We start from the raw sequence: 25,492 nt of genomic DNA on the forward strand, positions 1-25,492 counted from the left end.
TTTAGCAATAGCAGGTATAAGGTACAGAGATGGATTCTTGGAAGGACTAAGTGATGATATAAGTTTTCTTTGCATAAAACCAATAAGACTTATTGCTAATGGTGGTTTTGTCAACCAAGATGTTGAGTGGAATGTCATGCCTGAAGGAGGTGTGCCTGAGCTCTGGACATCACCAGAAAGCCCTGAGGAACTGGGATTGACTTTCAAAGCCAGTGAAAGCCCACGAGAAAAAGCCTGGTGCCCTCATTTGTTGTGTGGTTCATGGCAGTCTTCCCAGGGAAGGAACAAAGGTTGCTTTCCTGAAAGATGGTAAGGAAGGAACCTTAAGGCACAATGGAAAACCTCAAGGACTTGAGAGAGGCAGGTGGTACAGGCAAGGCCAGATGGCAGGTGTGTGGCTCAGATTCTGTGCCCTGAAGGGAGGACTAAAGAGTCAATCTATAGGTTCCTTGTATAAGTTCCAGCAGAGCAGACTTAAAAATCATATGTAATCAGGTGTTGCTTATTGTGGTTATTCAAACAAACAGGCAAAATTAAAACTGCATTTAATGCAGTCCTTTAATGACAATGAGGGGTGATCTTGAGAAAAATTGTGATTCAAGGAAGACCACAATGTCCAGTGGTGGACATTAGACTGGTGCAGCTAATTGTCTTTAAGGTTTGTTTTCATGTGGAAGTTCAAACTGGGTTTGTGATATCATCAGAGGTGCTCAATTTACAGGCAATAAAAATATGTCAAGTTGGCACTATTAAATGTCATGCCAGCAAAGGTCTTGCACCTGGATATCTTCCCAAAAGACAGTCTTGCAGCCTCAGAGACTGGTTTGTGGGTTGTGTGAATTATCATGTGTGTTCTGCCTTCTGTTCTAATAGGGTATAAGCCTATGATCTCATTACCTGAGTGATCAGTTGCAAGACAGGCCTCACTTAAGAAGCCCATCAGCATCATCAACTCCTGAGATTCAACAGTTTGGCTAAACTAGGTGGCTGGGTTGGTGAAGTACGGGGGCGATCAGTGGGCTTCACTTTAGAACTGGTTTCATTTTCTGCCCTAATGGCTTGGACAGAAAGGGCTCAGAGGTCTAAAAGGGGGAAATTCTGTAATATTCCCCTCAGCCCAAGCTAAGCATAGTGGGCAAAAGGGCCTTGGGTAGGTGTGACACACCTTGCACACCTTCCTCCAAAGAGTCACTCTTTTGCTCATGTGCAACACTGTAGAATTGGCCTGTGCCTTTGTCACTTAGTAGTTATGGTATTAATTTTGCCTTCTAACCCTCCTGCCAAATCTTTGCCTTCAAAATATGACAAGGATGTCAGTTTGTCCAGCAGTACCAGCCTTTGGACACCAAGCATGCTGCTCCCCAGGACAGTCAACTGACCTGGACTCTGCAAGGTCCTTCCCTGTGCGTGAAAGCCACTCTCCACTCTCCACCCCCACTCTGTTATGGATCCCTGTTAAGTTCCACTCATATGACCTCATTATACATTAATTACCTCTCTAAGGACCCTGTCTCCAAATATAGTCACATTCTGAGGTACTGGGGGTATGTTTTCACATATAAATTGTCAGGGAAACACAAATCAGCCCCTAGCACTTCCCACCTGCATCACAGACCTGAGGAAATAAGAGAGTATTGAGGAAAACACTATGAGTGCAGTTACATCCTGTACAAGAGGATGTCTGTTTGGGTTGCTAAATTAGTCACATCTACCACTATTCTAAAATCATCTGTGAATTTAAGTGGCTTGTAAGGAAAGATGTTAGTGTCTACCATTTTAGAGAACAGGACCATGAAGAGAATCAATTGAACATGTTGACATTCATATCTGCAAACAAGTGCAATAGTTTAAATGTTAAAAATTCTCTAAATTCAAAACAATGAGAAGAGTAATCTAATGATTATAGAATATATAAGTTTTTTTAAGTTAAGATAACTTACAAAGAACTTGCAAAAATTATTCCAGAACAGGGTAGACCTGAAATTTAGCAGAGCCTCCAGATATCCTTTTGCAGAAAACAGAATGGATCACAGAACAATGAACAGGGCTCACTATGCTTTGGTCACACTGGTGCAAGCTCGGCAGGGTGTTCAAACTTGCGGTGTGTGCAGAAGAATAAAAAATAATCAGATTTAGGGAAACGTGTTCATTATGATCAATGAAGAGGATTCATATGAAAATGGCCTTTCAGTAGATTAAAAGAAATGGTCTAATATCCACAATTCTATGTGTTAATCCAACAAAAGAGAAAGTAGAGGATTTACCAGTACAAGAGGGAAAAGGGAACCAACTGGAAGCCATTATGACAGATTAACAACGGGACTTTTGTCTGAAAATTGTTATACAATTCACATATATCTTAACCTCAGCATTTCAAGTTTGGCCTCCTATCAATAATAATACTATCATCCTATTAATATTATACATATCTAAAATTAGCTACTTGAATCTTCCAAGCAAGTTCCTGAAATAGGTCAGCTTTACCCAGGCCACGGGCTGAAATGGACACCGAGGGTTCACTCTGCGTGGTTTCCCTGACCCTGGCAAGTTCTAAGAACTTGACTCCACCACCCCACCCGCCACCATCCCCTGCCCATCCTTTCTGCAGCTTTGGCCACCTATGTCTACAAATTTAACACATTACATTTCCGCCATCCTTCTGTCTCTCGGAGGAAGGAAGGGACCTTTCTTCCTCCGAATCCTGATTGGGATAAAGAAGTAGCCCTGTCTTTTTGCTATCAAGGGGTGGGTCGGGGACCCCACTCTCCCAGCTCAGGGAGGAGCTGCTGAGGTGGAGGCTGAGTCGCCTCAGGGACCGGTTTCTCTGGCAGGACTTATACTCCAGCGGGACAAAGGAATGACTCGGAAAAAGTCCAGGAGCCAATCAGAGCGCAAGAATACGTTGCCTGCATCTCTGCGGCTGGCCAGACCCAGAAGAGGGGGACTATGGGAATTAGTGGGCAAAATGGCAGGCAGGACGCCCCGCCTGGTCACCGGACATCATCAGCTGCTTAGCAAGCTAGTCCGATTTTCCAAATGGGTGTCGCTGTTTGCAGGAGGTGTGCAGAAAGGGGAGCGTGTAACAGCCAATCCGTGGCGCCCTCCGCCACTCCTTCCGCCTCAGGCTCCCCGCCGAGGACACAGCCCCACATCTGCGTGCACTCGGGAAGTCAGAGGTCGCTTGCTCACCAGCCATGGACGCCCTGGCGCCGCCTCAGCCCCCAACCCAGAGCTGGCTCTGGCCTCCGAGTCTCCTGCCCGCGCCCCTGGGCCTGCTGCGGCTGGATCCCACGGGCGGCGCGCTGCTGCTGCTCGGCCTGGCCGCGCTGCTTGGCTGGAGCTGGCTGAGGCGGCACCGGCCGCCCGGCATCCCCCCAGGGCCCGCGCCCTGGCCCGTGGTTGGCAACTTCGGCTTCGTGCTGCTGCCGCCCTTCCTTCGAGGGAAGAGCTGGCTGAACCGCCGGGTGAGGGCCGCAGGCTTGGACCTTTCCTCCCTGGGCTCGCAGGTGCTGCTCACCGACCTGGCCCGGGTCTACGGAAACATCTACAGCTTCTTCATTGGCCACTACCTGGTGGTCGTCCTCAACGACTTCCACAGCGTGCGCGAGGCGCTGGTGCAGCAGGCTGAGGTCTTCAGCGACCGCCCGCGCGTGCCGCTTATCTCCCTCGTGACCAAGGGGAAGGGTGAGCTGGGCCGCCGGGAGCCGGGGTGTAGCGGGCCGGGCCGGGGGATCACTCAGGGCTGCAGGGCTTGTGCCCCCTCCATCCGCTGCCCCCCCCCCCCCACTCCTGCATCCGAACCCAGGGGGATGGCGGCGGGAGCGCCACCCTTTCCTGCGTCTTTAAGATGCCTCCAGCTGTAACTGAGTAGTAACTCATTCATTTATCAGGATTAGCAGTAGGAGTGCACCAGGGGAAACTCAGGAAGTGCAGAGGGAGGAAGGGGGTGAGAGCACCGTGTGAAGCCTGGCTATGTCTCTCCAGGGGTGTTCTCTCCTTCCCAGGACCAAGCCTCAGTCTTCAGGTGGTGTCCTGGGAAGAAACTGGGCTGAGCGAGAAACACCTTCTGAGTTTTGCGTGCAAGAGTTTAAGATGTTTGTTTTCCCATAAGATGAAAAGTCAAGAAAATACATTGCGAGCCTGTTGGCTAACTCAATACACTGGGTTTGTAGCCTCTGATTCCTGCCCATGGAGTCTAATTTGGGCAACTTTTCTGGGTTAGAAAACACCACATCTGTTGCAATAGAATTTTACGTTTACTCTAACCCTGCCTGCCTTTCTGATTTTCCCTCTTTCCACTCTCCTTTTGCTTGTACATTTCAACCTGCTCTAGGCACAGTAAGCTGATTCCTACCAGGCTTGTGTCTGCTTCAGGCCACTGAGTTTGTCGTCCTTGAGCCCAGAACAACTTTTCACTTGACTGACTGACTCCTCATCATCTCTCAGGCCAATTATTGTCCTTTAGCCCTATTTTTGGCACTGTCCAGTACAACTTTTTCTTTTTCACATTGTTACTTCATAGATAAATAAGCACTTGGAAAGTCTTTAGCCTATTACCAAGTCCACCTACCTTTGGAATGTGAGCTCTGAGGGCAAAGATTTTGTTCATCTTGGTAACCACTGTTTCCCCACTAATTGGCACAGAGTAGGTAATCAAGAAGTGAAGGAATGTGTGCATACAAGCATTTGTTGACACACCACATCATATTGTAATTTGTGTTGCATGTCTGTCTTTTCCTGTACATTTTTCAAGATAGGAGTTAGATTTTCTTCTTTGGGGTCCTTCCTGGTGAATGTATAGTTTGGCCAAGAATTTACAATAAGACAGTTTCTAAGCATTAGTTGGATCATACATTATTATCAGCTCCCTCTTTATTGAAGAAAGCACTGGGAACCTGGGGAAATTTAGGAGTTTTGGTATCTCAGCTAAAGCATTCATTTCTCCAAGAGACAGGATGTTTCTCCAAAGGCAGGATGCTGCCCTTATTTTGGTGAATGTTTGTTGGATGAAATGTGCTGTGAAAGAATGAGAAAATTCTCTGTATCTGATGAAGATGATGGACAAGAAAAGGCAGAGGAAGAACGATGTGTCACAAAGAAAATGCTTGTGGACTTCACTTAGAATAGAGACAGATCATCTGAATTTGTGTAATTTAAAAGTTGGTGAGTAGATGATACAGACTGAGGACCGAACAAAGGAAAAATAGAGTTCCCTGAGAAATAGGACAAAGCAGAAATGTCATATGTAATATCTTAAATAATGAGAGGGTAAAGGAAATAGATTTCCAGGAAGTCCAGAGAGCCCCAGAGAAGTTGGATCCAAGGAAGCACACACCAAGGTACATCATAATTACATTACCCAAGATGAAAGATAAGAAGAGAATCTTTAAAACAGCAAAAGAAAAGGAGACACTTACCTACAAAGGAGTTCCCATAAGACTGTCAGCTGATTTCTCAGAAGAAACCTTACAGGCAAGAAGGGATGGGAAAGAAGTATTCCAAGTCATGAAAGGCAAGGACCTACATCCAAGATTACTATATCCAGCAAAGCTACCATTTAGAATGGAAGGGCAGATAAAGTGCTTCCCAGAGAAGGTCAAATTAAAGGAGTTCATCATCACCAAGCCCTTCTTATATGAAATGTTAAAGGGACTTATCTAAGAAAAAGACCATCAAAACTATGAACAGTAAAATGACAACAAACTCACAACTATCAACAACTGAACATAAAGCAAAAACAAAAGTAAAAATAAACTAAGCAAACAACTAGAACAGGCACAGTATCACAGACATGGAGATAACATGGAGGGTTATCAGTGGGGAGGGGTGGGACATGAATGAGGGAAAAGGTACAGGGAATAAGAAGCATAAATGTTAGGTACACAATAGACAGGGGAAGGTTAAGAACAGTATAGGAAATTGAGAAGCCAAAGAACTTGTATGTATGACCCATGGACATGAACTAAAGAGGGCGAATGCTGGTGGGAGGTGGTGTATAGGTCAGAGAAGAACAAAGGGGAGAAAAAAATGGGACAACTTTAATAGCATAAGCAACAAAATATACTTTTTAAAAAGAAGGTAGTTAGAGTAAGTATCAAATCCTGAAGTTAGAGTGAGAGACCATACCTTTCCAAGAGAAGAGGAGGCCCAATAGCACTTAACAAATGTTGACTGCAGCAAAAGACTTGGCCATGGTCAAAAACAGGAAGAGTGACTAAGCTATGGTGGCCTAGGAAATAATTTATGGAGTTTTAGTAAACAGAGGCAGAGTTCTCTTTTCGGGAATTGCTGAAACATTGTCTTGACAATCACAAACCAAAGCAGAGGGAATTTTAACAGAAGCATGTAATCTACCCGTGATGAAATGTATTTACAGTTCTGCACCACAGCATCTGAAGACAAAAAAGTGGACACGAGATTGGCAAATGACTTTATAGACTGAAGGATGACAACCTTTATGTGTCTACAGTGGATAGTACTAGTGAAACATGGAACAGTTTACCCTGCAGAAGCCCCCAAAGGCTCAGGAATTGGAGGTATAGGGGTGAGAGCCAGTGGGCTAAAAACAGCCATTGTTTGAAATGCTTGTAAGGTGTAGTAGTTAGAGGAGTTCCCATCACCACCCTGGCTTCTACAGAAAATAGAAAGCAAATGCTCTGGAGAACCTTGGGTTTTAGCGACCTCTTGGCCAGCTCAGGATGCCAAGCGGGGGAAGTAAGGTCAGAGAGATGTGGCATTGTACCACTCATGAAAAGTTACCTTTAGATAAAGAGAGGACTCTTAAAGAGCTTAGCTCTGAATTAGACAAAGAGAAAGCTCAGTGAACCTGGCCACCAGCAAAAAAAAAAAAAAAAGAAATCGCTTATCTTGGACTGGACTAATCTCTGTTGCAACTACTCTGCCATTTTAGTACAGAGCTGTAGACTATTGTAAATGAATTACTGTGATTTAATAACTGGTTGTGTTCTAGTTAAATTTTATTTATTGACCCTGATATTTGGATTTCATATCATTTTCACATACCACAAAATATTCTTTGCATTTTTTTTCTAACCATGTAAAAATGTAAAAGCTAGTCCTAGCTCTTTGTCAGTAAAAAAGAGGGGGCAGAATGAATTTGAGTTTTGGTCTCTGATTTGCTAACCACTGAACTAGACTTTGAGTTATCTTTTTAAAAACTTAAGGGTAAGTACTCAACCTGTTTCTTTCAAAGCCAAAGAAGGCAAGAAAAAACAAGGAAAAAGAGAATAGATATAGCAGGACAAATAGAAAGTGCAAAATGGTTTTAGGAATAGTAGTTATATTAAATGTGAAAGGCCTATACTTACAGGCCCAAAGATTGCCAAAATGGATTTTTTTAAGAAAAATCCAAATATATGTTGTTTTAAAAGAGATATGTCATCCCCCCAAAAAGGTGACATACCCCAAATACAATGATATATTGAAGTTCAAGGTAAAAGGAAGGAAAAGAACATTATGCTAGTGAAATCATACTTGAGAAAGATAAGTATATTTTCACTCATATGTGGAATCTAATGAACACACTGAACTAACAAGTGAAACAGAGACAGACTCGTCCAAAGAGAGCAGGCTGACAGCCCTGGGGAATCTTGTTGGGGAAGGATTGAGCAAAAAAAAAGAGAAAAGACTCATGGACAGGGACAATAAGTGTGGTGACTGAGGGGGATAGGGGAGTGGAAGAAGGTGGGAGCATGTATAAGGGGGATAAATGGTGATGGAAAAAATAACAAATAAGTAAAAATTTTTAAACGAAACTACTTGCAAAAGAAAAACATGTATTATTGACAAAATACACTTTGTCTGATTTCATTGTTAAGAATAAAGAGGGCATTACATGATATTATGATTTTTTTTAAACAAGGAAAACATAAAAATTCTAACTTGAATGCACTTGAATGTACCTAACAATGCTGTCTAGTGTGTGTGTGTGTGTGTGTGTGTGTGTGTGTGTGTATATATATATATATACATACCCCTAAGAACAGACAGATACCTAAATATAAATGTACGGCTATGACATTAATTTACATGTAACAAAACTTACAGAACTGCAAAAAGAAATTGACAAATGCAACATTATAACAGACTATTTTAACATAAGCATTTGAGTACTTGAGAGAACAGGAAGATAAAAATTTGGTAAGCATACAGAAGATTTGAGTCCAACAGTTATCAAGCTTTCTTTGTTGGACATACAAAGAACCTTATACACAATAATTGTGTAAATAAAAATTCCTCTTAACTATTGGAAGATTTATTAAAATTGACCACATACTAAGCTAAAAAGTAACCTCATCAATGTCAAAAATCAGTATGAGACAAACTGAGCTAGGTGGCAAAAGATAATCATAAAGAAAAAGGTTTTCTTAATTAAACTAATGAAAATACATGCAAACAATACTTATCGACTACAACTAACAAGGTAACAGACAAATTGCAGAGCCTTATCACTTATTAAGATAAAGTTCTGACAATGAGTTAAAAGACCAACTTTATATATTAAAAAATGAACAAAAGAATAAACTGAAAAGAAAAAAGAGGAAGATATCATAATTTTAGACACATTCTTCCATAGAGAAAGAATACACCCTGGCTCATTTTAGGAGGCCAGTATATCCAGAAGGACACTATGAGATAGAAAATATATAGGCATTTTCATTTACAATATGAATTATTTTTTAAAAATTAGGAAACCAAGTACTACAATATTTTTTGAAAAGAATAAAAACATAACTGGAATAGAATTTATTCTTGAATTGGAAAAAATCCAATTACCAACAAGAATGCCATTGTCAAATTAATCTATATATTGCATACAATCAAAATTCCCAAGGCACTTTTAAAAAAGTAGAACCTGACCAGATGATTAAATTTTCTATAAGTTAAAGCACCAAAAATAATCAAAAACAATTTTGAAAAAGTACACAGTGGTGGTGGTGGTGGTAGTGGTGGAGGGGACAGGGAAACTTCTCCATTAGATATTAGATTAATTACAAAGTTTCTATACATCTCACTATAAAGTAACAGTATTAATTTTATTGTTTTACATCCCAGTTCCTGGCACATGGTAGGGACTCCGAAATACCTGTTAAGTGAATGAAGCATGTCATTGAAGGTAGCAGAAATGGAATAGATTACAAGTGAGAAAGGCGAAGAACTGACTGAAACCGTAAAGCACACTGTGGAAGGTAGGAGGATGAAATAAGTCACAGGAAAAAAGGAATATCTGAGAGCAATACTGTTGGGTTTGATGGTGGAAGAAGTGTAACATAAGTGAGGGTCAAATAAGATGTAGTTGTGGATGACCTTGAGTTCAGATGTTTTCAAATCAGGGCTGTTGCCAACAACAGACATTTCAGATTACCTGCCCGTTTTTCGGTTCCAAACTTTGGTGTCCAGTGCTCTAATCCAGGTGGACTATTGACTTATTTGGCTTATTTTTAACAAACTCCTGCTTTGTGCCCAGCACTATAGCAGAAGCTGGGATTTCGATGATGAGCACAATCAGATATTTTTCCTGCACTCATGTGCAATCTGCTACCATACTGATCATTCTTCTGGGAGTGTTAGGAATATATATGTATCCAGCCTGAAATATTTTCTAAGCCTGGATTCACTCTCACAAGAATAAGATTTTGAAATGTATACTAACTCTAGAAATTGAAAGTCACTGCTTTTCATTGCATCAACAGTTAGTATCTATAATAATAAGCTGTACAGCACAATTTTTCCCTAATCAAATTGCATGTGATTTTTGTTGTTAGAAACATATATGCTATCCTGACAACTATACTTGCTAATCATTTGTCTTGGCTGGTGATCTTTATCTCTATGTGAACTTTGCACAAGTGACTGAGAAATACACAATACATTCCTGGTATGTCCTGGTGAGTATTGTCAGACATTGTTCTCTCTCTCTCTCACCTTTTTCTTCATGTGTCCTTTTGCAGGGATTGTATTCGCACATTATGGTCCAGTCTGGCGACAACAGAGGAAGTTCTCTCACTCAACCCTTCGTCATTTTGGCTTAGGAAAGCTTAGCTTGGAGCCCAAGGTTATCGAGGAGTTCAAATACGTGAAAGCGGAAATGCAAAAGCATGGAGGAGACCCCTTCAACCCCTTCCCCATTGTCAACAATGCCGTCTCTAACATCATTTGCTCCATGTGCTTTGGACAGCGCTTTGATTACACCAATAGCGAGTTTAAGAAAATGCTTGATTTTATGTCACGAGGCTTAGAAATCTGTCTGAACAACCAGCTCCAACTGGTTAACATATGCTCCTGGCTTTATTACCTTCCCTTTGGACCATTTAAGGAATTAAGACAAATTGAAAAGGATATTACCACTTTCCTTAAGAAAATCATCAAAGATCATCGAGAGTCTCTGGATGTTGAGAACCCTCAGGACTTCATAGATATGTACCTTCTCCATGTGGAGGAAGAGAAGAAAAATAATAGCAATAGCAGTTTTAATGAAGATTACTTATTTTATATCATTGGAGATCTCTTCATTGCTGGAACTGATACTACAACTAACTCTCTGCTTTGGTGTCTTCTGTACATGTCACTGAACCCTGACATACAAGGTAATTAATGTTCCCTGTGTTCATGGCAAACTAGGTTGTTGAAATTGGATCAGTCACCTTTGTGATCCTGTGTTTCCTAGCACTAAGCATGTCTGCAGGCAGGAGAACAAAATGGAAATCCTTGCAACTCATAGGCAGTTGGTACCGTGTTAGCAGCGAAACTGCAAGTTTCTAATGCTGTCATACTGCTTTAAATCTCTAGAGGCCTGACTCTGTGGAATCTATGATGAAGAGAGAACTTTAGAGAGGAATAACAATTTAGAGCTGGAGGGGATCATAATGGTCATTGGAACCCATTCATCTTGTTTTGAAAATGGAGAACAAAGGTCCAGAGAAGTTATATGACTTTCACAAGTTCACACAGCTAGTTCCGCCACATCGATATCAATAGGCAGTGAATGCCAGTGGCCGTTCATAGTGGGAGAACACAGGGGAGGATAATATATTAGTTTTTCTTGCTCCTGTAACAGATAGTCACAATCTTAGCATCTAAACACAAATTTGTTATAGTTCCTGTTGTTAAAAGTCTAACGCATGTCTCCCTGGGCTAAAATCAAGATGTTGGCAGAGTTGCATTCCTACTTGGAGGTTCTAGAGGAGAATTCACTTCCAGTTCTCTCCATCTTTGCAGACAAAAATGTTGCATCTCTCTGTGCACTCATCCGTAGTCACATTTCCCTCTGACTAAAGTCCACCGGGAGAACTTTTCTAATTTTAAAACCCAAGTAATTAGGTTGGGCATACCCAGATAATTCAGGATAATCACCTTGTCTGCAGGCCCTTAATTTAATCACATCTGCCAAGACTCTTTGGCAAGGTAAGGTAGTATATTTATATTTATAGGTTGCAGGATACTAGGTTGTGGACATCTTTAAAGGGGGCAATTCTTTCATAGTATAGATGGGATTATAGCTCCCAAGAGTTAATTTACTACTGAGTAACACATTATCCCAACATTTAGCAGTTTAAAGTAGCAACATCTCACAAAGCTTCTAAGGATAAGGAATCTAGGAGTGGCTTAGCCTGGCTGGTCTGGCTTAGGATTTCTCATGAGGTTGTAGTCATCTATAAACTTGACTGGGACTGAAGGATCCACCTCCAACATGGCTTACCCACTTGGCTACTGGCTGCAGGCCTTAGCGCTTGGACCTTTTTATGGAGCTGCTTGATTTGGTCCCAGAGAGTGAATGGCCAAGACAGGAGCCACAGTGTCTTTTATAACCTAAGTTCACAACTGACATGCCAACTCTTCTCCCTTAATTCTGTTGGTCACTTGGACCAACTTGGTACAAAGTGGGAGGGGACTGTGTAAGAATGTGTAAACCAAGAGGCACAGGGGTTGTTGAGGGCCACATAGGGCTACCACACAATGTCACCCACAAAAGCTTAGAGACTCAGTCCAATGTTCATAGGAGAGAAGGATTCGGAGGGCTCCTGATAACAGAGTGCTTCCTGCTTTGCCCTCCAGCTGTTCTGTTATCCATCAAAGTCACAGAGTGGTGCAGGGTCCCTGGACTAGCTGGCTCCACTTGGACTATCTGACCAATGCTTCACTTCACTCAGGATGACTCAGGCCTGTACTGCCAAGTTACCAGCTGGGGTTTATGGTGATGGAAAGTGGGCGTAGGGGGCAGTCTGAACTCACTGCTGGCTTATCTCCTGGTTTATTCTTTCCTTTTGTGTATAGACAAGGTTCATGAAGAAATTGAAAGGGTCATTGGTGCTGACCGAGCCCCTTCCCTCACTGACAAGGCCCAGATGCCCTACACAGAAGCCACCATCATGGAGGTGCAGAGGCTGGCTATGGTAGTGCCACTTTCCATTCCTCACATGACCTCAGAGAAGACAGGCAAGTCTCCGGGCTTCCTCCTTTGAATGCCCTTGTGGGAAGCCCAGTCCCTTAATCCAGAAGAGCTGAGGTGAGGGTATGATGGCCCTCACCTGCCTTGATCCTTCTGATGGTTTAGCCTTGTGTCATGGATGATCAAATGGAATGCTTCAGTCCTACTTGTTCACTATTTATTGTCTGGCATTTCAGCCCAGCTTCTCTTTTAAACAGCTCTCTAGTCTTCAGAGCACAGATGCTCACCCTGGTCAAACAAATTGTGCTGCCATTCACAGTGGCTGCACTGACAGAAGAAACTCTAGAATTTGCAAAGTGCCTGCCTCAGTGTCTTCTTCTCAGAGGTAGAAGAGCTAGTCTAAATATGGAATTCAGGATTTTAGCTGGAAACTGTCCTACGTCAATTGTTACAATTCTGCCACTGAAGCATAAGTAGTGAAGAATTAGAAGACTCCATCTGATTATAAGGGTACCTGTTTCAACCCCTCTCAGTGAAGTGTGTCCTTTTGGTCATGCCCTTGACACACAGGGTAGACAAAGGTAGGTTTTCACTTGTTCACATGGAAAACAATACAATAATCAAGAAATAATAGTACAAAAATAAACACTTTGGGGTGGTCAAAACTGTAAACCTACTTTGCCCCCATCATGTGTAGGCAGTCAGACATTCTGTAAACACCCCTCCTCACAAGGGATTTACCTTCTGGAGCCAGACATCCATGTAAGAGGCTTAAATCTAGTCAGGAGACAGTTGTAGGCAGCAATCACTTATAAATGACATCTAACAATTTCTTTGGTACGAATTAGATACACTGTGTGAGCACCATCTTTTGGACATTCTTTAAAGTGCATATGAAATTTTCAGCTGCTTAAGAGACAGTGCTGACTTCCCTGTACATCCCTTTACCTTAGTTTATCTTTCTCATAGTATTATTGTGCGGACATAAAAGGCTCTGAAGTTTACAAAGTTGTATACAAGTATTTCAAGATTAGGGATTTGTATTCTGTGAGAAAACTTATGTGGTATGCACTGTAATTTGTTTCAGTGTTTTTTCTTAATCATCTTGTAGTGGCCATCCAATTCATTACCTCAGGGTTTGTTGGACTGACTCTGAGGCTGAGTCCTAGGGTGATATGGAGGAAAGGGTGTCAGTGGTAATGTCCTGCCCCTGCCTGCAAGTAACTTATGGTTCAGTCTCAGCAAATTAAGAAGCTCTATATGTAACTAGATTTTTTTTGATAGTGATGTTTACAGAGAACTGTTCAGCAAAAAGCATGTTGAGTGACACTGGGTTGTTTATTTGTTTCAGTGCTCCAAGGATACACTATCCCGAAAGGCACAGTGATAATACCCAACTTGTGGTCAGTGCACAGAGACCCAGCCATTTGGGAGAAACCTGATGATTTCAACCCTAATCGATTTCTGGATGATCAGGGACAAGTAATGAAAAAAGAAACATTTATTCCTTTTGGGATAGGTCAGTTAAACTTTTATTTTCTTCATGGCATAATTTGAAATGAAGTAGAATCAAAAGAATCTTTTATTGTTTCATGATAGTGTCTTAAAAATATTTTTTCCTGGTAAGCTAATGTAAGAGAGGAGCTAAATATTTAGATGCTACATCTCCACTGGTTCATTTCAGATTTTTAAAACCAAATGAAAGCACTTTGGTTTTAAATCTTTAAATATATTCAGAAATCTTCATCTGTGAACTGCTCAGGTGACTGTTTGAGTCCCAGGGACCTGCTGGAGTTAAGAACAACTCCTGACCTTCTGCTGGGCTGGTGGGTGACAGGAGGCTTCTCTGTTCTCAGCATCCTTCATGTAGGTTCCCACATTAGGACATGTAGGACTCTTTCTACAAAAAAGGAGTGCTCCAGAGAGTCTTGACCTGATTTATTTCCTCCCTAATCATCCAGGTAAGGGCACAGGAAAGAAATGAGTAGGTGCGTAGTAAGTAGGAAGGGACAAGGTTGCCACCACATTGGCTCTGTCTCTAGTTCCTGTCCAGGGTGAGGTTAGTTTTTATGCATAGGGGGTTGGAATGTGAACTTCCTCTGTAAGCATTCTGATCAGCATTACTGTGGGAGGTCATGTGGTATATGTGGCAGATATTTCATGAAAATGTGTCCTTTTTGAGATGGGAAACGGATGGCGTTATAATGCTTACTTTTTTTCTGATCTCTTTTTAGGGAAGCGGGTGTGTATGGGAGAGCAGCTGGCAAAGATGGAACTGTTCCTCATGTTTGTGAGTCTGATGCAGAGTTTCACATTTGCTTTACCTAAGGATTCTAAGAAGCCCAACCTGACTGGAAGATATGGTCTAACTTTAGCCCCACATCCATTCAATCTAATCATTTCAAAGAAATAAAGGACATCTCCGAAAAGAGATGGTGAACAGAATGTAAATATGTGTCTTCTAAACACATACTTTCTTCTGCAGTTGACAGCAGGGCCAGGTTAGGCTCAGGGTAGAAACTAAAAAGAAGGTAGAATGAATGGGAGCTTTCATCATGAACTATGCTCTTGTCTGTGACTTAGTGGGTGCAACTGGAGTACTGGATTGGGAAACAGGAGATCAGAATTTTACTCTCAGCGGCTTCCACCAATGAGCATTTCCTCTCATCTCCCAGTGCCTTACCATTTCACCTGATAACTAAGCTTGCCTTCTAGCTCTCCATACTAAGGAAGGTCAAATGCCCTGTGTCTTTTCTGAAATCACCAAAACACTGTTAAGTTCTGGAGAAAGAAAATTAGGAATCAAAGGAAGACCTCCCTGTTTCAGACCTGTGACAAAATGAACGTTGTGTTCAGTCTTAAATACTTCATCAGAGAAGGAAGTGAGTTCAAGCTGAGTTGGAGCTCTCCTGGCACAGATCCTTTGTCAGTTCGGGGACCCTTGTTTTGTTCTTGTTAGTCTCTTTGTTTATGATTTTAGTGTTTACATTTTGTAACCATGAGAGAAAATGGACCCTGGTCCAGTAATGTTGAGGAAAGGTCTGAATGTGTATGTCTACCTTGTATGTCAACTATATAAACCGCCTGGCTGAAGAAGCAGCTTCATGGCACAATTCCTTTCTGCCCTGTGTGCTTGCAAAGACACGGCTCTGCTTTTGACTTGAGCCCTCACTAGTGAGCCTGGGGATTTCGGTACTGGGACTCATCAAGAAAGGATTCAGATTGTACCGAACATTTCTTTCCTATTGTCCCACAACTAGGCCTAATGTATCTCATCCTTAAATACCACTCTCAACAACAGGAAGGCATTCTTCTCAAGATAATTGTATTATTTCTTAATTTAGAAGGGCCCTCTGGAATAATGTCAGGAAAGGCAAATGATCTCTTTCAATGGTGGTTTGGAAAGGAATGGGTGCATTTTTGGTTACCACAGTGATGGGGTTGCTACTGGCCAGTTTGCTGCCTTAAGGCCAGGATGCTAAATGTCTGAGCAATTCTGTTCAAGAATGGTCCTGCCCAGTATGCCGATATTTCTCCCAATGAGAGCGCAGTCCAAGAAGGATTAGCCTTTCCTTTATTCACCCATAGTACTCCTTGCTTGTATAGGAGTGATCATGATACTTATGTAAACAACTATATTTTTAAGCTTCCCCTTCTCTGGGCATCATATTTAATGCTTTACTTGTAGGCATACAAATTCTTTCAGAACCTCTCTTAAGAGGATGCCACTTTGTAGCTGATAAAGCTGAACCTTAAGGATGTTTAGGCACCTACTTAAAAGGCACCATTGTTTGTTTGAAACTGACCCCAGTTTTTGTGTCTGCAGAGTCTTTCTGAGGCACTTCCCTGCACTGCCACCCCTCTGCTTGATCCCATAGCAGTCCACCCTCTGCGTTTTCAGTATGGAGTCATGAAATGCAGGCGAACCTTTAGGTGCCTTGAAGATTTGTGTTAATTAAAAAGAAAACTAATAAACAAAATTGCCGGGAACAGACTATAAAATAAATAAATGGGGAGGCTGTTGCGTGGATTTTAAATAAGACACATGTATGTATTAAAATGCACCTTGAGCAACATGGTTTGTTCCTAATCTGGAATTGTATGTGCATTTGAATTGTTCTAATACCTTGGGATTAGCAAATTTGTAACTCCTTACTATTACACATGCTTAATTTCAGCTTTCCTAATGAAAGTTTGCAGCTTACTTGAGGAAAAAACTGTTCTGTGAGACTATGTTAAAACTAGATGTTCATTCAATTTTTAAACATAAGGCCTCACTCTGTAGCACTTTAAAAACAGCTTTTTATATGGTAAATCACCAAAAGGGCTTTTAATACTTTCCTTCCATATGTTGATATTTTACAATTTTATACTTTATGATTTCTTTGAAATGTGAAGATTATAGTACTTTGTTTTATAAATCTGCCTAATGTATACTTTTTAGTCTTCATCTCTAGCATAATTATATGCTTTCATTAAACATTATTTTGACTTCGGTAGTTTTGACCTTTTGTTTCTTGCTTATTTTAACTGCTACACAAAATTCTGTTTCACCAGATGTCAAATTAGGATGTGGACGAGGGAGTAGACCTCCAGAAAGAGAGCGATGGGCACAGCACTACACCAGCAATTTGGATAGTTGGGTAAATAGTTACTCTCAGGACTGTATCACAGCCCAAGTTTCTTATTTGCCATGTCAGGACCAGCATTATCTGAGACTAAGGATGAATCTAAACAAGTGCCTTTGGCAAAGTGTTGTTTTCAATTTATTTTTTCTATTTTTCAATTACAGTTGATATACATTATATTCATTTCAGGTATACGACATAGTGATTAGACATTTATATTCATTATGATGTGACCACCCCAATAAGTCTAGTATCCACCTGACACCACAGAGAGTTACAACATTATTGAGTATATTGCCTAAGCTGTACTTTACATCCCTGTGACTATGTTTTTAATAACTGGCAGTTTGTACTTCTGAATCCCTTTCCCCTTTTTCACCCATCACCCCAACGCTCTTCCATCGGGCCACTATCAAGTTTGCTTGTTTTGTTTATTTTGCTTTTTACATTCCACATATAAGTAAAATCCTATGGTATTAGTCTTTCTCTGACATATTTCAATTAGGAAAATGCACTTTAGTTTCATCCATGTAGTTCCTAATAGCAAGATGTCAGCTTTTTATGGTTGACTGACACTGTATTTTACATATGTACCACACGTTCTTTACCCACTCATCTGTTGATGGACACTTAGGTTGCCTCCAGATCTTGGCTATTGTAAAAAATGCTGCACTAAAAATAGGGGTGTAGAAATCTTTTTGAATTAGTGTTTGGATGTGTTCAGATAAATATCTAGAAGTGGAATTGCTGGGTCAAGTGGTAGTTCTGTTTCTAACTTTTTGAGGAATCTACATATTATTCTTCAAAGTGACTGCAGCAATTCACAGTACCACCACCAATGCATGAAAGTTCCTTTTCACATCTTTGCCAACACTTGTTGTTTGTTGATTTATTGAGGATAGCCATTGTGACAAGTGTGAGGTGATATCTCGTGTGAATTTGTACTTCTTTGATGATAGTGATGTTGAGCATCTTTTTATATGTCTACTGGCCATCTGTATGTCTTCTTTGGAGGAATGTCCATCCAGGTGTTCAGTCCACTTTTTAATCAAAGTTTTTTTTTTGTTTGTCGTTAGTTGTATAAGTCCTAATATTTTTTATTTATTTATTCATTCATTCATTCATTCACTTATTTATTTTAAAAAATATGGAACACTTCACGAATTTGTGTGTCAGCACTGATCAGGGGTCAGGCTATCTTCTCTGTATTGTTCAAATTTTAGACTATGTGCTGCCAAAGCAAGCACTCCTTATATATTTTAGATTTTAACCCCTTATCGGGTGTATAATTAGAGAATATCTTGTCCCATTCAGTAGGTTGTATTTTTTTTTTGTTTTGTTTCTTTCACTGTAAAACATTTTTAGTTTAGTGTAGTCTCATTTCTTTATTAATTCTTTAGTTCTCTTTCCAGAAGACACATATCAAAAAAAATATGGCTAAGAGTGACGTCCAACAATTTACTGAATATGTTTTGTTTTGTGAATATTATGCTGATGAGACATTTAAGTGGTTAATCTATTTTGTATATGGTATAAGGAAGTAGTCTAGTTACTTCTCTTTCTCTCCATTTTCTTTTTCTTTTTTTTTTTTTTCATTATCTGTCCAGTTCCTCCAATGCCATTTATTGAAGAGACTGGTGTTACCACATTGTATATGCTTGCTCCCTTTGTCATAGATTACTTGACCATATAGGCATGGGTTTACTTCTGGGGTCTCTATGTACTTTTCCACTGATCTACGTATCTGTTATGGCCAGCACCATGATGGCTTGATTACCACAACTTTGTAGTATAGTTTGATATTGGGTGGGATTTACTTCCAACTTTGTTCTTCTTTCTCAATATTGCTTTGGCTATTTGGAGTCTTTTGTGGCTCCATGTAAATTTTAGGATTATTTGTGCTAGTTCTGTGAAATGTGCTATTGGTATTTTCATAGGGATTGTACCGAATGTACAGATTGCTTTGGTTACTATGCGCATTTTAACAATGTTAATTCTTCTTACCCACAAGCACGGTATATGCTTCTATTTATTTCCATCTCCAATCCTTCCCTCAATGTCTTATAATTTTATGAGTATAGTTCTTTTACCTCCTTGGTTAAATATATTCCTAGGTATTTTATTTTTGGTGTGCAATTGTAAAGGGGATTGATTTTTAATTTCTATCTTTGATTGTCTGTTATTGGTGTATAAAAATGTGACCAATTTCTAAATAGAACATTGTGTCCTGCTACTTTATTGAGTTCATTTATTAGTTTTAACAGTTTTTTGGTAGAATCCTTAGCAGTCTCTCAAAGCCTCTATTATGTTGAGGTATGTTCCCTTTGTTTGCACTTTGTGAGAGTTTTTAATCACAAATGGGTTGGATTTGTCAAATGTTTTTTCTGAGTCTACATGATCATGTGATTTTTATCCTTCATTTTATTTATGTGACATATCAGATTAACTAATTTGTGGGTACTGAACAATCCTTGCATCTCAGGAATAAATCACACTTGATCATAGTGTATGGTGTTTTTAATGATTGCTGAATTCATTTTGCAAATACTTTCTTTAGGAGTTTTGCACATATATTTGGCCTATAATTTTCTCTCTCCCTTTTTTCTTTTTTTGGTAGTGTGTTTGTATGGTTTGGTATCAGGATAATGCTGCTCTGTATAATGAATCTGGAAGCCATGCACCTGCTCCAATTTTTTTGGAATAGTTTGAGGAGAGGTGTTAATTCTTCTTTGAACGTTTGGTAAAATTCACTTGGGAAGCCATCTGGTCCAGGACTTTTGTCAGTTTTGTCAGTTGAGAGTGTTTTGATTACTGATTTTGTTTCATTAGTAGTTTTCAGTCTGTTCAGATTTTCTCTTTCTTCCTAATTCAGCCTTGGAGGGAATGTGTATTTCCAGGAATTTATCCATTCCTTCCAGGTTGTCCAGTCTGTTGACACGTGATTGTTTGTAGTATTATTTTATTATCTGCTGTATGTCTGTGGTGTGGTTGTCACTTCTCTTTCATCTCTGATTTTACTTACTTGGACCCTCTCTCTCTTTTTCTTGATGAGTCTGGCTACTGGTTTGTCACTCCTATTTATTTTGTTAAAGAGCCAGCTCTTAGTTTTATTGATCTTGGCTACTTTTCTAGACCCCACTGCATTTATTTCCAATATGATATTTATTGTTTCCTTCCTTCTACTCTATTTGGACTTTCTTTTTTTTTTGTTTGTTTGTTTTTTCTAGTTTTGGTGTAAGATTAGATTGTTTATTTGAGATTTTTCTTGTTTCTTCTGGTAGGCCTGTATTGCTATGAATCTCCCTCTTTGAATTTCTTTCACTGTGTCCCACAGATTTGGGGTTGTTGTGTTTTCATTTTCATTTGTCTCCTGCTATCTACTGGTTGTTTCTTTGATCTATTGATAACCAGTTCATTGTTTAGTAGCATGCTATTGAGCCTCCCCGTGTTTGTGTGTGTTTAGTTCCCTTCTTCTAATTGATTTCTAGTTTATTATCATTGTGATTAGAGAAGATGCTTGATAGGATTGTATTCTTAAATTTATTGAGGCTAGTTTTATGACCTATAATGTGGTCCATCTTGGAAAATGTTCCATGTGCAGTGGGGAAAAGAATGGGGTTTGTGGACCCTTGTTGATTCTGTGAAAGTCTTTAGAATGCACCAATCTGGCTGCTGATGTGGAGGAGCTGCTGGAAGAGTTTCAGGCCGGGGAGCAAGCTGGGTGGATTGTGGTCTCAGGGAATCATGCTGGTGGGTGAATGGTGTTAGCCAATTAAATGGAGAGCACAGATTTGGCAGCTGCCAGCACTGGGTTGTCTCGATGGTAGGAGAGCTCAGCAGAGGAATAGTGTGGCATGTGCCTATGCTTCTTTCCCCACAGAGAATTGCTCCAGCCCCTTCCCCTCTACTTTTCCCCCTGAAGTCAGTCAATGTAGTTTCTTCACGTATGTCCCTGGTGCTTTTTGAGCTGCTATTCCTGAACTTTCCTTGAGCTTAGCGCAAGTATGTGTGTATGAGAGTAATTGAGTTAGTCTGTCGGCCACATAAGAGCAGTAAGTCTCAGTTTCCAGCAGCCCTTTGTCTTTCTTGGACACCATCCCTGCTTGAGTTCACAGCCAGATGTTATAGGGACTCCTCTTTCCAGCACTGGTTCCCGGGTCTGGGGAGCTCAGGTGTGGGGCTGGAAAGCGCTGCTCCCCAGGGAGTAGTGCTGCAGCCAAGACAGCCCTCTTGATTATCACACCATGGGTGGGGGACCTGCAGTTCCCTGGTTCTTCCTAGCAGTCTCGACGTGGTTTCTTTACATCCTTACAGGAATTCTATTCAGCTAGTCATCAGGTGGTTCTCAATGACGGTTTTTCTATAATTCAGTTATAACTGTGATGTATTCCTGTCAGGAGGCGAGAACAGAGTTTACTCCACCATCTTTACTGAATGTTCCATCCCCTTGTGGCAAAGTGTTGAGTGCTTGTCTCTCTTACACTTTTCAGCTCAGGAAGAAGAGATGTTTTAAAATACCTCAACCTATGGATTTTTGCCTATAGATAAAGCCCCCTGCCATCTTTTCCACTGCCTGCTCTTCCTCATATAGGTCACATCTCAGAGGTCACCTCATCAGGGAGGCTTCCAACCAAAGCCCTAGTAAAGTAGCCTTCCCTAAGACCTCCCCACTGTACACTCTATATCTGTGTAGCCTCCAACTCATGTATGGTAACCTATCTCCATAAATGTATTTGAAAATACAAGTGACCAATATATAGAATAGTGTTTAAACCCTTCAAAAATGCACAAAACATCTTCTGGCCAAGATGGAGGCACAGGTAGATATGCTTTGCCTCCACATACAACCAAAAGAAAGACAACGACAGATTCAAAAACACAAAACAACCAGAACTGCCAGAAAATCAAACTCTGTGGAGTTTGACAACCAAGGAGTTAAAGATGAAACATTCATCCAAATTGGTAGGAGGGGCGGAGAGGACCAGTGTCAAGGTGGCAGCTTGAGGATTGGTTGGGAGAGGTAGAAGCTGGTAGTCCCACATTTGTGTGCATATAAACTGGAAGGAACAACTGGGGAATGAGACAGACCATGCAACTGAGGGTACCAGTATGGGGAAATAAAGCCTTAAAGCCTCTGGTTGTAAAAACCTGTGCAGGTTGTGTTGGGAGAAACTCCCAGCCTCACAGAAGAGTATTTTGGCGAGATCCTGGGATCCTAGAATGTACACAAACCAAGGCACCCAGGAATCAGCAGCAGAATGGCCCACTTTTCTTGACAGTAGCAGGGTAGTGACTGAAAGTGGGGCAAGGGCCTAGCAAGTGGTAGTGTTCCCTCTCTGACCCCCCCCCAACATACAGTGCCAGAATGTAGCAACATGGGTGACCCGCCCTGGTAAATACCTGAGGCTCCTCCCCTTTCTATATAACAGTTATGCTGAGACAAAGAAATATGGCCCAAATGAAAGGACAGATCAAGACTCCAGAAATAGAACCAAGTGACAAGGGGATAGCTAACCTATCAGATGCATAGTTCAAAACAATGGTAATCAGGATGTTCACAGTAAAAATTGAGTATGGTTGCAAAATAGAGGAAGTAAAGGCTATGCAAAATGAAAAAATATATACAGTGAACAAGCAATGAAAGGAAGAAAACAGGGACTCAAATCAAAGATTTGGAACAGAAGGAAGAAATAAACATTCAACCAGAACAGAATGAAGAAACAAGAATTCAAAAAAATGAGGAGAGGCTTAGGAACCTCCAGGACAACTTTAAACATTCCAACATCCAAATCATAGGGGTGCCGGAAGGAGAAGAGAAAGAGCAAGAAATTGAACACATAATGAAGGAGAACTTCCCCAATTTGGCAAAGGAAATAGACTTCCAGGAAGTCCCGGAAGCTCAGAGAGTCCCAAAGAAGTTGGACCCAAGGAGGCCACACCAAGACACATCATAATGACATTTTCCAAGATTAAAGATCAGGAGAGAATCTTAAAGCAGCAAGATAAAAGGAGACAGTTACTTACAAAGGAGTTCCCACAAGACTAGCAGCTGATTTCTCAGAAAAATCTGTACAGGCAAAAAGGGGCTGGAAAGAAGTATTCCAAGTCATGAAAGGCAAGGACCTACATCCAATATTGCTCTACCTAGCAAAGCTATCATTTAGAATGGAAGGGCAGAAAAAGTGTTTCTCAGATAAGGTCAAGTTAAAGGAGTTCATCATCACCATGCCCTTATTCTATGAAAAACATTTCATAGTTTCAAAGGGACTTAGCTAAAAGAAGATAAAAAATATGAATACTAAAATGACAACAAACTCACAACTATCAAAAAATGAACCTAAAAAAAACCCCAGCAAACTAATCAAACAACTAGAACAGGAACAGAATCACAAAAATGGAGATCACATGGAGGGTTATCAGCTGGGATGGGGAGGGGCGAGAATGGGGGAAAAGGTTCAGGGAATAAGAAGCAGAATTTTGTAGGTACAAAATAAACAAGGGGAGGTTAAGAATAGTATGGGAAATAGAGAAGCCAAAGAACTTATATATACGAGCCACTGACCTGAACTACAGGGGGGAAATACTGAGGGGGGCATTACAGGGTGGAAGGGAATAAAGAGGAGAAAAGATGGGACAACTGTAATAGCACAATCAATAAATTATACTTAAAATGCATAAAACAATAAGATAGTAATTTTACTCATCGGAATTTAAAATAACTTTATAAAGGAAAATATCAAGTATTGATAAGTGAGATGCATTCATAAACTGTTATTGGCAATATAGATTGGAACTATATTTCTGGATAAAATTTAAGGATATGTACAAAGATTCTGACAGTATTTGTTCCCAAATGAGTGGTACCCTAGATTGAATCTGGGAACAAATTACTACATTAAGGGAAAAAAAAAACGTGAATCCCAATAAAGTCTGAAGTTTAGTCAATAGTATTATACCAATGTAGATTGGATCCCAGAAAGGAATACTGCAGTAAGTGGGGGGAAAACAGTGAATCCCAATAAATCTGGAGTTTAATGAATGGTGTTGAACCATGGTTAATTTCTTCTTTTTTGACAAATATGCCATGGCTATGCAAGATATTGAAATTGGGAAGCTGGGTGAAGGGTACATGTGAACTCTCTGCACCATCTCTATATCTTTTCTATAAGTCAAAAATCACTGTAGGATGTGAGCAGTGTGGTGGCGTGAGAGGACCTCCAGGTCTCTCCCCATGAAGTTACAAGTTGGACAGCTATAATTCTACAAAGGATTTCCTGTCCACACTCCAGCATGTCTGACACAGCTGACGTGGGCATATCGGAGCAAACAGTGTTGATGGACAGGGTGAGGTAAGGACAGACACAGAAGCCGAGTGCTGTCTGGTGCTCACCCTGACCCTAGACACTATAGCAGTGACTGACTGTAGTGACGGTTCAGGATGCAACCCCCACTGGGCAAGCCAGAGGGGTGCAGACAGGAATTGTGCCTGGATGGCTGGCATACAATGAGGCTGTGCCAAGGGGCAGAGTGGCAATGTAAACCAATGCAGACCAGATTCTGCAGAGCCGGGAACCCACCCACTCTATCCACCTGTGGCCTATTTGGCAGTAAAAACCCTCACTTGCCAGATGCAAAAGGCCCAGCCTACGTGGTCTGTACTCCTTGCAGCTAAATCAACTGAAGAGAACAGAAGCCCAGATATGCGAACCCATTTACCCCTGCACACCTTTCCCCCCACCCATTGCAGCACAGAGTCGTAGGGGCAGCAGGATCAACCTAGACTGAGCAGCTCTGCTGGCAGCTTCTGACTACGGAAAGGTGGTGGCATCAGGAACACACAAAAGACACACAGGCCAGTGACTTCCGAATCCACAGTAGCGATACCTTGAGACAGAGGCAACTCCAATAGAAAGGGGATGCCCACCTCCTAGGAGCACCAGGAGCTTTTTCCATGGCTGAGGCAACGCAGCCCCACAGAGGTTCCAGAAGCCCTAGCAGTTCACCATAGGAGAAAATTTTAACTTGCGATTTAGCACCACCTACTGGAAAGCAAGTGAAAGACCTCTACTTATCAACTTACTAAACACTGAGTGGCAAGTACTTAAAAAAAAAGTTTTCATTTCTACAAATGCTCAGGTAGAAAAATATTCCATAAAGCAAATGAATAACTAAGTTAACAAGGGAATTCAGAAAGAAAATGAAAAACCTCCAGAAAATAAACATATGAAAGACTGTGACTTAAATGGCAGTGAATTCAAGATTGCAGTTCTAGAAATACTCAATGAGTTACAAGGAGAGTCAGAAAAACAATTCAACAAGCTCAGAAATAAAACTGATAGACAAAAGGAGTACTTCAAAGATACTAAAACTCTAAAAAGGAATTGAACAAATTCTGAAAGGAAAAACTTAATAAATGAGATGAAGAATAAATTAGTGAGCTTAGGAAACTGAGCAG

At 40.9% G+C, this 25,492-nt stretch overlaps 1 protein-coding gene and 1 non-coding gene across 2 annotated transcripts; one reads left to right on the plus strand and one right to left on the minus strand.

Annotated features, from left to right (window-relative positions):
* The first annotated feature begins 3,020 nt into the window (after window positions 1-3,020).
* Window positions 3,021-16,908, plus strand: LOC123806905 (cytochrome P450 2U1). The gene is made up of 5 exons (XM_045820368.1): window positions 3,021-3,684; window positions 9,972-10,607; window positions 12,295-12,456; window positions 13,761-13,928; window positions 14,644-16,908. Exons 1-5 carry the CDS (start codon window positions 3,195-3,197, stop codon window positions 14,820-14,822), a joined length of 1,635 nt encoding a protein of 544 aa, XP_045676324.1. The 5' UTR covers window positions 3,021-3,194; the 3' UTR covers window positions 14,823-16,908.
* Window positions 16,909-18,178: 1,270 nt separating this feature from the next.
* On the minus strand, window positions 18,179-18,284 carry LOC123807006. Its single transcript, XR_006783577.1, has one exon. It is a non-coding gene; the product is annotated as a U6 spliceosomal RNA (small nuclear RNA).
* Window positions 18,285-25,492: the final 7,208 nt, after the last annotated feature.

Source organism: Phyllostomus hastatus, unplaced genomic scaffold, assembly GCF_019186645.2.
Source record: "Phyllostomus hastatus isolate PE091 unplaced genomic scaffold, TTU_PhHast_1.1 phas_scaffold_39, whole genome shotgun sequence".
Lineage (NCBI taxonomy): Eukaryota > Metazoa > Chordata > Mammalia > Chiroptera > Phyllostomidae > Phyllostomus > Phyllostomus hastatus.